The sequence below is a fragment of the Marmota monax genome, unplaced genomic scaffold (assembly GCF_021218885.2).
Source record: "Marmota monax isolate L192 unplaced genomic scaffold, Marmota_monax_Labrador192_F-V1.1 WCK01_AAM20220418_F8-fsc00050, whole genome shotgun sequence".
NCBI classification, from domain to species: domain Eukaryota; kingdom Metazoa; phylum Chordata; class Mammalia; order Rodentia; family Sciuridae; genus Marmota; species Marmota monax.
In genome coordinates, this window is record NW_026694552.1 from 6,540,609 (window position 1) to 6,555,338 (window position 14,730).

The 14,730-nt window shown below is 41.3% G+C and overlaps 1 protein-coding gene across 1 annotated transcript in view; it reads left to right on the plus strand.

Annotated features, from left to right (window-relative positions):
- LOC124076733 (NACHT, LRR and PYD domains-containing protein 12-like) overlaps window positions 1-14,730 on the plus strand; it is a 49,806-nt gene that overhangs the window by 20,431 nt on the left and 14,645 nt on the right. The window contains 3 exon segments of the mRNA XM_046420811.2: window positions 3,419-3,998; window positions 4,000-4,056; window positions 8,889-8,944. Coding sequence (XP_046276767.1) covers window positions 3,419-3,998; window positions 4,000-4,056; window positions 8,889-8,944 — 693 coding nt within the window.

Genomic DNA, 14,730 nt, shown 5'->3' on the forward strand with positions numbered 1-14,730 from the left:
TTTTATTTTACCCTCTTTTTCTATTTTGGTATTAGTGTCTCTCATGAACCACCTTCTCATCCCCAACCTTTTCACATTTCCACTTTATTCTTTAGCAATCATTAACAAAAGTTGTTAAGAGACAGATGTAGAGATTTTTATAGGCTAGCAAATTCTCTTTGGGAATTATGTAAATAAGGACCAACAAACTGTAGCTAGTAGGCCAAATCCAGCCAGTTGCCTATTTTTGTAAAAATGTTTTACTGGAAAAGACTATTCATTTACATATTGTCTATGGCTGCTTTCATGCTAAGATGGCAAAATTGAGTAATTGCAATAGAGACTGAAAAACCCAAACTATTCATGACAATTTTTCAGAAAATATTTGCCAACTCTTATGTAGTTCAGCATTCCCCTTCATTCTACAGACATTGTTTTCCAGGAGTTAACAACTTTGCTGTTAGGGTTCTTTAGTCATTTAAGATCAGAAAATGTTAGATTAAATAAATTTAAATAGCCTATTTAACTTGAAATAAAGAAGCATTTCATAAGCTAATATCTAACATTTAGAAACTCAGGGGAAAGAGGGTGCATTTCCCTCAATTTATTTGGTCACAGAACACCTTTTTACAGCTTTCCTTACTAATATATCGCATAATAATGTTCTAAGGAACAACTCATTTGGAAAATGCTGTGTAGACATTCACATAACAGTAGTTTGAACTGGATATCTGATTTCCTGAGTTACTTTTTCTAGATGCAGGTGAAAAGCTACTTAGTATAGTGTTTAAGCACATAAACCTCAGATAAACCTGGATCAGAATTAAAGCTCTTCCATTTACCAGAATTGATCAAGCTACCAAATGCCATAAGGAGGACTGGCTATATAATTTGCAGTTTTGTACAAAGTGAAAACACAGGATCTCTTGTTCAAATGTTAAGAATTTCAAGACAGCAATAGCTGAACATTAAATCAAGCATGGGTCTTGAGCATGAAGACCTGATACACACTCCAGAAGCCAGTCCTGGTTATATGTTTGAATTTCTTCAACTATCAAATGTGGACAATACCTAACTTTTGAGATTGTTTTGAGAATTAAATCAGAAATGTATGTAAAGGGCCAAGCACAATATAAAGCACAGAATATTTAATAATAAATGACTTGCTTTTAATTCAAAAGCATTAATAGCCATATTCAATAAATATGTATTTAGTGTCCACTATGTGCTGGCCACTGTGCTAGGTATTCTGGGTACTGTGGTGAAAAAGACAGATAAGACCTTTGTTGTTATTTAGATTATTATTTAGTGAGGAAGACAAATAATTGAAGCAAAAAATAAGATAATTATAAATTGTGATAAGTGACATACCGGGAAAAATAGGGTGCTAGGAAGAGGAATAGTAGAATGAATCTTAATTTCGGTGGCCAGGCAGAATCTCTTCTGAGAAGTCCTATTTGAGATCAGAAGTATGAAAAGAAACTCACCATGGGAAGAACAGGAGGAAGAATATTCAAGGTAGAAAGGACTGCTATTGAAAAGGCTCTGAAGTAGGAGAGAAAATGGTATTTATGAGAGGCTTTAGTGGAGGAAGTAAGGAGAATGATATAAAATGAGGCTGGGGAGGGGAGGTAGGTAGGGTCCAGATCATGGAACACCTTGTAGGATGAAATAAGGATTTTGTTTTTTAGACCAAGTGCAATGAAAAGCTCTTTAACTATTTTGGACAGGGCAGTGACATGATCTAATTGATGTTTATAGAAACTCACTTTGGATCAGATGGATAAGAGTAGAAAAGTAGGAGTCTGTTTCAGCAGTCCAGTAGAGTTCATAGTACCTTGGACTTACGTGATCTTGAAGACATGCTGATAAATAAATGAATTTGAGGCTTATGCTTTTTAAAATTTTATTAAATTTCATTTCTAAATTTTATTTTTATTAGTTCTTTTTAGTTATACATGACAATAGAATTTATTTTGACATAATTAGAGAATCATGGAATAAAATTTGTTCTAGTTCACTCCCCAGTATTTCCCCTTCCCTTCTCTTCCTCTCGCCCCCCTATTCCCTTCTCTGTATTACTTTGATCTTTTTGCTGTTTACATTTAGTTTTTTTAATTTGTCTTGTGGGTGCTCATGATGGAGAGATTCATTGTAGTATATTCATATATGTTAGGTTACATTCATTCTACTGTGTTTCCCTATCCCATCCCACTACCCTTCTCTTTGTTTCCTTTTTCCTACCCCACTGGTCTTCTTTTTTTTCTTGGTACCAGGGATTGAACCCAGGGGCACTTAACCACTGATACCTATCCTCAGCCCTTTTTATATTTTATTTTGAGACAGGGTCTCAGTAAGCTGCTCAGGGCCTCACTAAATTATTCAGGGCATCACTAAGTAGCTGAGGCTGGTTTGAACTTGAGATCCTCCTGCCTCAGCCTCCCAAGCTACTGAGATTACAGGTATGCACCACCACACCTATTCTTTTTTATTTTCAACCTCCCCACCTTATTTTGGACTAGCTTCCGCATATCAGAGAAAACATTCAACCTTGGACTTTTTGGGTCTGGCTTATTTCACTTAGCATGGTAGTCTCCAGGTCTATCCATTTACCAGAAAATGCCATACTTTCATTTTTTATGGCCAAGTAATACTCCATTGTGTATATATACACATTTTCTTTATCCATTCATCTGTTGAGGGACCCCTAGGTGGTTCCATAGCTTAGTGAATTGAGCTGCTATAAACATTGATATAGCTGTATCACTTAATTTTAAATCCTTTGGATATATACTGAGGAATGGGATAATGAGGTCAAATGGTAGTTCCATTTCTAGTCTTTTGAGAACTCTCCTTACTGCTTTCCAGAAATCTCCTTACTGCCTCAGCCCCCTGAGCCGCTGGGATTATATACTTTTGCCACCATGCCTGGACTGATACTTGTATTCTTGATGATTGCTAAGGCTTATTTTTGAAGGTATGAATAATAGACCTTGTTAATTGACATAGATAATTGAAAGAAAAAATAAACATCTCAAAGTTTTTCTGATCAATTAGATGGCATCATTTTTTTTAAATCTTTTTTTAATATTTATCTTTTAGGTGTAGATGAACACAATACAATGCCTTTATTTTATGTGGTGCTGAGAATCAAACCCAGGTCCTTCCCATGCTAGGTGAGTGCTCTACAGCTGAGCCACAATCCCAGCCCCAGATGGCATCATTTAACTGAGATAAAAGATGTCTGGGGGTGAGTTGTTTGGGGGCACTGGGGCTAAGTAGGTATATAAATCAAGAGCTCAGGTTTAGACATGAAAAATTTGAAGAGCCTTTGAGTCATCTAAGAAGAGATGGTAGTGATGGTGGTATTAGTCATAGTTGTTGTTTGCATTGCTATCTTCGATTCTGTGATTATTTACTCTTGGTGTCACCTCATTAGACTACCAGGAAATATACAGAAAACATCTAAGGGAAAAACACATAAAAATAGGAGTTGATAAATGTTATCACCATGGCAAGCATATAGAGTCACGGCTGCTTCTTGTAAAAGAGAACTGTGTATCAGAAAAGACACCATGTGGAATTCCTCAACAATATCATTTTGTTAAGATGGAACATGTATTTAATCCTAATGAAGAAGATTTCAGCTCATCCAGAACTCTGGTGCTTCAGGGATGTGCTGGGACTGGGAAAACAGCTGTGGTACACAAATTCATGTTTGACTGGGCAGCAGGAATGGTTACTCCAGGCAGATTTGACTATCTCATTTATGTCAGTTGCAGAGAAATCAGCCACACTAATAATCTTAGTGCTGTTGACCTGATCACTAACATATTTCAAGACATAAAGGGACCAATCCTGGACATTATACTTCTATATCCAGAGAAACTTCTATTTATTCTTGATGGATTTTCTGAGCTGCAATACCATGGGGGTGACCAAGAAGACGATCTTACTAGTAATCCCCAGGAGAGGAAGCCAGTAGAGATACTCTTGTGTAGTTTGGTGAAGAAAAAACTTTCCTGAATCCTCTCTCCTAATAAGTGCCCAGCTCAAAGCCATGAAGCTCCACTCTCTGTTAAAGCAACCTATCCAGGCAGAAGTCCTAGTTTACAGATGCTGAAAAAAGAGCATATTTCTTGAGTCAGTTTTCAGGTGCTAATGCAGCTATGAAAATCTTCTATGGTTTGCAAGACAGTGAAGGTCTTGACATTATATCTTCTCTTCCAATTGATTCCTGGATGTTACGCAGGGTCCTGCAGTAACAAGGAGATGTTGATAGAACTCTTCTGCAGTCCCTTAAGACCATGACTTACATGTATCTGTTCTACTTTTCCAAGTGCCTCAAAACCCTTATAGGCATATCAATGTGGAAGGGACAAAGTTGCCTGTGGGGCCTTTGCTCTTTGGCTGTGGAGGGTCTACAGAAGCATCGGGTTATGTTTGCAGTTAGTGACCTCAGAAAACATCGAATAGGAGTTTATGATACTGACTGCATTTTTCTCAATCATTTTCTAAAAAAAAATGAAGGAGATGTCAATGTCTATACTTTTCTTCACTTCAGTTTCCAAGAATTCCTGACTGCTGTGTTCTATGCCCTGAAGAATGACAAAAAAAAGGATATTTTTTTTTGGTCATGTGGGGAAAACATGGCAAGAAATATTCCAACAATATGGAAAAGGGTTTTCATCAGCAATGATACAATTTTTATTTGGCCTCTTACATAACAGAAAAGCAAAGACTGTGGAAACTACTTTTGGGAGAAAAGTCTCTCCAGGACTTCAAGAAGAGTTATTGAAGTGGACCAAAAGGAAAACAAAGGATAAATCTTCTAGATTACAGATTAAATCAGTGGACTTGTTTCACTGGTTGTATGAGATACAGGAATAAGAATATGCAAAAAAGATAATTGATAATTTACAGTCAATTGTACTACTCCAATCTACCTATACAAAAATGGACATTCTGGCTATGTCATTCTGTGTAAAAAGCAGTCACAGTCCTCTTTCAATGTCTCTGAAGTGTCAGCACCTACTTGGATTTGAGGAGGAAGAGAAAACCATGGCATTCATGCCAACAGCCTTAACATTTAATCAGTGAGTATATTCATATCCTTCCTCTAGTTTTTTTGGCCTTCTTTCTTTTTTTATTACTTATTTATTTTAAGTACTTAGGCATATGATCATTTCAAGTGTCATCAATAAGTAGAAGTAATCACCTCAGCTTTCCATATTTTATGTCAGTCAATAATGTAAGGATTTACTGATTATCTACCATGCATTGAACACTAGCCTAGGTAAACAATGAGGAAAGCTAGTTTTTTGAGCACTTACCATATACTGGGCACTGTGTGTGTGTGTGTGTGTGTGTGTGTGTGTTTTGTGTGTGACGCGCACGTACGCATTAGTCTTCATTGTCACTCTGTGGATGTGCTTTATCATTATAAAGTGTTATAAGCATTTAAAATCTTCAAGACCCACGATTTTGGTGTCAGTGACCATTCTGGGAAAGTTTGCAAACCTAACATTGGATTGGTTGTCACTCTTCTGCATGTATATACTTCATCACTGAGGCCTCAAAAATTTCCAGGTTAAGAAGAGGAGCTACATGTCTGTGTATCTTTCTGTAACACCTGAGCTCTTCCTACCAGACCTTTATAGAGGACTGAGAGCTGAAGTTCAAAGAGACATAGGTAAACCACTATTATAATATGAACTCTCTGTATACGATAAAATGCAATTCTAGTTCCTTTTTATAGTATGGATTCTGTACACTATATAAAACAGTTCTACTGACTGATTAAAGCAGTGAATAACTATATCAATCTGTTCCCAATATCTGAGTTATGAAAGACAATGCCTCTTCCTTATTGTGGGGCCAATTGAGTGGTAGGGGACCTTGAGGAGAAGAGTGAACAGAAAGCTCTCTTAGAGGAATGCATTAATCCTATTCTTAGCTCTTATAGATGGATTTCCTCAACTGGCTGTAGCATAGAGGTGGTAATGGGCAATGGAGAATTTGTGTTTGAGGGAAATAGGGAGGGACAGGGAGTGCAAGAAGAGTTTGTTTAGAACTAGCAGGGACAGGGGTAGGAGAGGTTAAGTTAACAAATAATTATGAAGGATCTTGGTTATAAGGTCCCAGTGAATTCGTTGTATATTATAAAGTAAAATAATTGACAAATACATTTGAGAGATTTAGAAAACTCTCAAATACATTTGAGAGATGGAAACAAAAAAGGGCTTCTGATTAATTCTGGGTTTCCAGAAAGTCAACTTTAGATGGAGTCTCCACCCCCTGCCTTTATTGCCTTTATCAGAGGGCTTAAATGCCTGTCAAAATTTAAGCCAGAACATTCCTTTCCCAACATTAGCATATTGGTGAAATGAGAGTACACTGTTGAACTTAAACTTGAGTTTCAATTACTATAATTAGTTTTTCTATTTGAACGGACAACCAAGAATCAGTTATATTGTACAGGTAGCTTGGAGAAGTCACTTGATCTCTTAGAACATCTGCAAAGTGGTGATTATAATTTTAAAAGCCAATAAATAAATAGAAGGAGAACCAGTAGAGAGAGGGATTATGGGAGGGAGATAGGGAGGGAGAGAAAATGGAAGCACTAAGGATTGACATGGAGCAAATTATATGAATTTATGAATATGTTGAAATAAACCCCACAGTAATGTATAACTATATAACAAAGTTTTAAAATGGTGATTATAATAGTCATTATGTTAAGAGCCAGATAACCTTGATGCCTGGCACATAGTAGCATGGGTTTGGAGTAAGACCCGATTAATGGTCTCAGTTCTTTGTCAACTTATATGATTTTGACCAAATTGCTTAACATTTTGTGCCTAATTCCCTAATCTGCAACATGGGGTGACACCTTCTAAGGTTTTAGAAGAGTCAATTAATACTAGCATAGAAAAAGAAGCCAAAATAAGCTTTTTGCTTAAAGTTTTAAAATTATTTTTGTTTTCTCATCTCTTGTAGGTCCTTTTAGATGCGCAGTTTCCTAGTGTCTCAGCTACACTTGCTTTGCCAAGCACTGCGTAATCCATAATGTAAAATCAAAGATCTGAAGTAAGTTGAACTTTACTTTAAACTCTGAAGTATTTGCAGATAAATACTGGGTTGCCAGAAATTGCACTGTGGGCTTATTGGATCTGAAAACAAAATATAACTAGTGTTCAGTTTGTCCATAGTGGAGTAGCAAATAAAAAGATGCTACAAACCTAGAAGAAAGGTGTGAGTAACATCTTTGTCCACATGCCTGTTTTTTTGTAGGTGCTATTTCTGCACATAACAATGCACTGCAATGAGTGGGTGGCAAGTTGTAACACCTAAGAGATTTGTCTGTGGTTCGTTCTGGATCTACCCCTCTTCCTTTTCCTACCAGACCCCTGAGATCCTTCCCCTAAATTTTCTTTCAGTTGGGTCCTGTCCTACTGTGGATCTGCAGTGTGGTGATCATTTTCTCTCCCTCCATGCCCAATCCACTGCCCCCATTTATTCATCAAAGTGCCCCAAGAAGCCCCCATCCTGGACACTTTCAGATATTTGTCTGCATCACAAGCATATAAGCACAAGCCTCCTTGATTTTCCATATCTATTTTTCCACATAGATCAGTTTCTGCAGTCCTTCTCCTGTCCTATCCCAGAGGAAGAAATGGCCTTTCCAAACCCAAAGAAGCCAGTAAATTCAGTTTATTTGTATTTTTTGTGAACATTTCATTATTTTACTTTCACATCACAGAATCTTAAAACAATATAAAAACCTTTCATCCAGCTGACCTATACTCCACCCCATCCTCCATGCCCCCACCCTATTGCCTTCCATTCCCTGACCCCTGAGACCACCCTCTCTAGGGTAATATCTTATTTACTAATGTGTTTCCAGATCTTTTCTCTCCTCACACAAATAGGAATTTGTAACATAAGACAAACATAATCTATAAAGATATACAGCATACATAAAGATACAGAACTATGGAAGGTTTGTTTTACACAAAACAAAAGTGACTTATATAATTGTTTTTTCATTTCACAGAACAGTAACTATGCCTCAAATACAATATGTGGACTCTACCTCATTCTTTCACATATTTCTTGCATTTTCAAGCTTCTTTCTGTGATCTCCTTCCCTATGACTCAAGCTTCTCTCAACATTTAGAACTCTCTCTCAACCACATGTCCTGTTACATTCAAACTTTGTCCTTAAAAACAGCTTCCCCTCACTGACTCCACTTCTGCATTTTCCATTCACTCACTCCTTGCACTTTGGCTTCTATCCTGCCACTCCCCTGAATTTGCCTGAAGATCCAAAGTAAATGCCAAGCCAAATGGACATTTTCAGCTTTTGTTTCTCCAGGCCCCTCAGCCTACATGACCTTTTTTAAAAAAATTTGGTTTCTAGTTGTAGTTGGATACAATACCTTCATTTTATTTTTATATGGTTCTGAGAATTGAACTTAGTGCCCCATATGTGCTAGGCAAGTGTTCTACCACTGAGCTGTAATACCAGCACCCCCTACACACCTTCTCTTTTGATTCATCCCCCATTCAAACTGTTCCTAATTATTTAATTGCCTCCAGCCATCTCCAGCTGGGATGATTTTAACATTTTGTGGATATCTAGAGACACTTTTGTCTGTCATGGCTGAGTGAGTGGGGTAGGTACCACTGTCATCTAGTGGATAGAGGCTAAGGATTCTGCTGAACATCCTACAGTGTACTGGCAAGCCCCCCATAATAATGAATTATCCAACTGTAACTGTCAAGAGTACTGAGGTTAGAAAACACTGTCTAGAGGGATATAAACAAAACAAAGACATTTATGAAATGTACAGTTTAAGTAGCTGGCCCCCAATTTGGATGGTGATTGTCTACACCCTTCCCAACAGGAGGAAGCCGAAAGTCACATCTCTGCTGGATGTCCTAGAGCCATGGCAGCTTTCTGGTATGTAGGTCCACAGTCCCTAGGTGATGTCCAGGACTCCTCCAGTCATGTCTCATTGTGTTCCAGTTGCACACCTCCTCCCCATCCTTCCACCTGAGGGCTAAAGCACACTTTTAGCCCCCTTCAACACAGCTTATGGTCACCAGGGGGGAAAGCAGACCAACCTCCCACCTATCCCCTTCCCTGACTCACTCTCCTCTTCCTCCCACCTCTCCCCCTCCCACTGGCAGTTGATTTCCCATTGGATATTCTTCTGTTCTATTTCACATTTATGAATTCACTGAGAGCTTTACAGCCAGATTCCCTTACCACATTTTTCATGGTGGTGGGTTGGAGGAGAGAATGGTCTAGATGAGTATACCCTCTGAGTGTTATGAATTTCGGACTCACCTTGGCAGTGGTATGAGTTCAGATCTGTCTGTGGTTTCATCTACTGATGAGTGGGGAGGATTCTCCTGTCATGAGACTGTGCAGTTATAGGAGTCCTTGCCAGCAGCTGGTGCTGCTGGCTTCCTTTGTATGCAGCCCTGTGGGATTCCCTTGGGGTGGCAAATCTCTGCTGTGTTAAGAATAAATGTGGGGCAGGGCATGATGGTGAATGCCTGTAATTCCAGCCACTCAGGAGCCTGAGGCAGGAGCATTGCACATTCAACCCAGCCTCAGCAACTTAGCAGGGCCCTGGTAATTCAGCAAGACCCTGCCTCAAAATTTCATATATATATATATCACATACATATACATATACATACACACACACACACACACACGTCTGAGCATGTTGCTCAGTGGTTAAGCACCCTTGTGTTGAATCCCCAGTACTAAATAAAATTAAATTAAGTAAACCTGAGTTAACCCCAGACTTGTTCCGATTATTTCTTATTATTTATTTAACTCCCTTAGAACATGAGCCATTCTATTCATTTTGCTCCTGGGGACTTTTGGGATGCAGGAATTCCTATTACTTTACAAGCCTGATGGAACTCCCCAGCCAGTTCCAAATTTTCTCTTTTTTTGGTTGTAGATGAACACACAGTATCTTTATTTATTTCTATGTGGTGCTGAGGATCGAACCCAGTGCCTCACACATGCGAGGCAAGTGCTTTACCACTGAGCCACAGCCCCAGCCCCCCAAAATTTTCTTTGATGGTTTTTTTGTTTCAAATTTCTCTGCTAGTACCAGTTTCTGACTGGGAAGTAATCTGACTCTCCAGAATAGGAACCTATTCAAGTTAGCTTAAAGAAAAAGGTATCTGGGGCTGGGGTTGTGGCTCAGTGGTAGCACACTCACACTCGTGTGAGGCACTGGGTTCGATCCTCAGAACCACATAAAAATAAGTAAGTAAATAAAATAAAGTTATAAAAAATGTTTAAAAAAATAAAAGAATATCTGGGTAAAGTGGATCCTCATGTAGCATAATTGCAAGATGTGAAAGGAATTGCATCATAGCCACTCTCTCCAGCTCTCTAGAGTTACTGGATCAACTCGTCTATGCCTGTCTGTACCCTGGAAACTCATGCTGGTGTCCTCTAAAAGATACCTCTGTAAAGCACTCAGTTTTGCTCCCGTTTTCAGGGCCAGGCCTTGGTGTTTGTGGCTATGACCCAGGCCTCAGCAAAATTACTCACTGCTACATTGACCAACTCCATCATGACTATGGCATCTACCTCTCAGTGCTTATGATCTAGCCTGGGAATCTGTGTGGCTCAGGATAAGAGTCAAATGACCAGTCCTATTTAAACCATCATAAGGACTAGGTGGGCAGAGGATGTCCTTTTATATACATGGATTTCCAGGCCCACCAGACACTAGGATGGGGAAACAGACAGACATAGATCTATCTCTGTTGATCTATAGATAAATCTATAAATCTATAGATCGATAGATATAGATATATGTATGTACACACACATACAGAAGCTTCAGTAATTCTAGTGTTGAATGATAATGCTCTGTAATACAAGAGGTGTAATCTGACCTGGCATGGTGGCATATGCCTTTAATACCAGCTACTTGGGAGGCTGAGGCAGACAGATTCCAAGTTTGAGGCCAGCCTGCACCACTTAGTGAGATCTTGTCTCAAAATAAAAAAAAAAAATTAAAAGGACTGGGGGGGCTAGGGATGTGGCTCAAGCGGTAGCACGCTTGCCTGGCATGCGTGCGGCCTGGGTTCGATCCTCAGCACCACATACAAAGATATTGTGTCCGCTGAAAACTAAAAAATAAATATTAAAAAAAAATCTCTCTCTCTCTCTCCTTTCTCTTTTTTTTTTTTTTTAAAAAAAAAAAGGACTGGGGATGTAGCTTGATGGTACAGCATCCCTGGACTCAATCCCCAATACTACAAAAGGGGGGGTAATCAAAGCATATCTTTCCCTCCACCACCTACACTCTCCCCATCTCTCATCCCTTACCTCCCTCCCACACCTAACCCCCAACTCCCACCCACCTCTGAAAATTGATTTCCCACTGGGATATGTTTCGGTTCTATTTCATATTTCTGAATTCACTAAGGGCTTTGCAGCCAGATTCCCCTCCCACAGCGGAAGCAACTTTCCCCTCGTGAAAAATTCACAGCTTTACACCAAGGGCAGTCCCAATCCCCAGGCCAGCGAAAAACCGGAGGTTTTCTCTGCTGATGGGATTCAAAGTCTTTCCTATTAAGGGTTTCTGGAGGGTCTAATCCCTGGGCCCCCATATCAGACCACCACAGGCTAACATCAAAGGCTGAGCTGTGGGGAAGCATCTGAGGTGGAGCAGGTGCTGTGACCATGCCTGTTGGTGGAGATGATGAAGGTGAGGGTGAGGCTGGGAAGGGGGACAAAGGGGATGAATGTGAGTAAGAGAATGAGGCAGGGAGCTGAACAGGGAGGGGTTCTGATGAGGCTATGGACCCAGGATTCAGGGTCCCAGCAAGAGAAAACATGGTATTTTCCATGGATCTGTGTTCTCCCTCCCTCTGCCCACCAGAGGTGTAATTTTTTGGCTCAGTAGTTCCGAGAAGCTGCAGGAAGCTCCCACCCATCTCCTGTTCGGCCTCCATGGGGGCGGCTCCCACTGCATCACTCTCCTCTCTTCTTCCTCCTCCTCCTGTAGCATCATCTGCAGCAGCTGTTGCTTCTTCCATCTCACCTGTTACTTCGGTCCCTGCCCCTCTGGCAGTGGCCAAGCCTGGCCCCTCTACAGCCTGGGCTGGGAGGGCCCTCAGCTCCTGGGGATAAGTGGGCAGGGCTGGAATATGTTCTGTGGGAAAATCAGGGGGCAGACCTACTATTGGGGTGGGGGGTGGGGCAAGGATGGTGGGGTGGTAATCTTACCGCCCTGAGAAGCTTCCACCTCAGTAGATCCCGCTCTTTCTGCACCTCTGCCAGTTTGGCCTGGGCCAGCCGCAACTGCAAGGCAGCCTCCTTGCGTTCCATCTCCTGCTGTGCTCCAAGCTGCTTCAAGTCTGAGGCCAGGGCATGGGCAGCTGACTTGTGTAGTTTGGAAAAGTCGTGCAGCCACTGCACCCTGCATCCCTGTAAATGCCCCTGCCTGCGAGTGAAGCGCACACCCAGAGCCAGGCTGCTCCAAGCGCAGGCTTCCTGGGCCTGGCTGGACATCTCGCTGTCCTCCAGGATGGTTCTGATCTTATCTTCCACCTCCTCCCAGGACAAAGACATATTCTCAAGGTAGAACTCAGGGCCTTTCACGTGCCTGGCCATCTTCTCGTTGATGAAGGCCACCACCTTGCTATGCCGAAATCCACTACAGGGGTCCTCAGGTTTCAAGGCCATGATGTCTAAGGGGCTTGTGGCTTTGTGGGCCCTGGGAGATGGATCAACCAGTTGTCCTGTCCTTCTCCTTTAAGACCCCCTAGTCCTCAGCCTCCCCACCCACACCCCAGTCGCCTATAGTCCCCCACCCCATCACTCTTAGTATCCCTCCCCTGCCTTTAGGGCCCACCCCAACCCCCATAGCCCTTAGCCCCTCCCCTCACCCTCACTCCCCTCCCCCACCCTTAGCCCCTCCCTTCGCCTTTACTCTCCTCCCCTTTCCCTCGCTCCCCACCCCTCTCTTCTCTGTCCCACCCCTCGCTTCTCTGTCCCACCCACTCATAAAGAGCCGCCTCTGCCTCAGTCCCCTCATAGAACGCTTCCCACCGGGCTCACCAGAGTAGATACAGGGCTACCACAGCCCTCTCCCAGGCAGAAAGGGGTCCCTCTCGCTTCGAGGGCTCCGGGAAAAGGGAGCCACGCGGCGAAATCTCTAGGCTTTTACTCTAGGACTGTTCCAACTCCCAGAGACTGCGGGGGTGCCGAGGAGGGAGAGCCGAAGGTCCCGCCCCCTCCTGGGCTCCTAAGGGAACCCACCACATGGCTGAAAGCCATCGAAGGCGGGAAGAAACGGGACTGGTTAGAAAAGACCCAGAATGAAGAAAATGAAGCTCTCAGAAGTAAGTCCAAAAGGTCCCACCCCACCATGATGGTTTGTTCCAGGCCTGGTGAGCCCCCTCCAATACTTGGAATATTCTAGAACAGGAAGTAACTCCAACACCTCTGTGGCTTCCGGTAGCCCCAAGGAAGAGGAGAAGCCAGGAAACAGCCCATCCCCCAACGCCCGCCCAACGGGACACTGCAGTAACTTTGGTAATAAACAGTGGCTATTTCCATCCTCAAAATGTGCCCTGAATCTGTTCACCCCCATCCCTGATACTAGTTTAGCCCCCCTCATTTCTTCCCTCAACCACTGCAGCTCTCTGACATCAGATACTGACCCGATCTAACCGTCATCAGTGTGATGTGATCCTGTCTCTCAAAACTTTCAATGACTTTCTGAGGCTTATAGGATAAACTAAAGAGATCCTAGGTTGAGTCCCACTTTTTTTGCCATTTTTATCATCTTGAATCTCAGTTTCTACCTATGGGCCCAGGATGAGGACAAAATGTTGAAAGTACATGTAAAGTTGAAGAAGTAATGGTTTGTGTGATCCCATTTTTAAAAAATGTAGAAATAAATCTCATATCTCATACATATGTAATCTAGTATATATTCATGTATTTCTATAATCAGATAATTGGAGTGGGAAAGGGTGGCACCACACTCTTACCATAGTTATCTCTGGAAGGTGGAGTTGGATGGAAGGTTAGAAAAAATTTTTAACTTTTAAAATACATCTTTCTGTGATATAATGTGATATAAACATGTAATTACATGTGTGTGTGTATATATATATATATATTTATTTAAAATATGGAAAGTTATATGACAGCATTTTAATAATGGTTCTTTGGGTGCTGGAAATATAGACTGTGGGTATGGATATATGGGGGTGTGTTTGTGTGTGTGGCCTTCCATCTGCTAGGCAAGCACTGTACCCCTGAGCAATATCCCCTTTAAAAAAAACCAACTTTATATTTTTCTCTATTATAAAGATTTTTTATAATAAGCCAGGCACAGTGGTGCATGCCTTTAATTCTAGTGACTTGAGAGGCTAAGGCAGGAGGATCATAAGGTCAAGGCCAGCCTCAGCAACTTAGGGAGACCTTGTCTGAAAATAAAAAGGGCTGAGGATGTGGTAAAGTACCCCTGAGTTCTATCCCAAGTACCAAAGTTGTTTTCTAGAATAAGCAATATTTTTTTCAAACTTTTTGAAAACCTTTTCCCCAATAATGTCTGATCATGACAAATAATTTGTAAGTACCTGAAAAGCACATATCTTCCTATAATTCCACCCTCCCCCTATCCTGGGAGAAACCCATTTTAATTCTTGATACACGTCTTTCCAGCCTTTTAAAATAGGCAATAG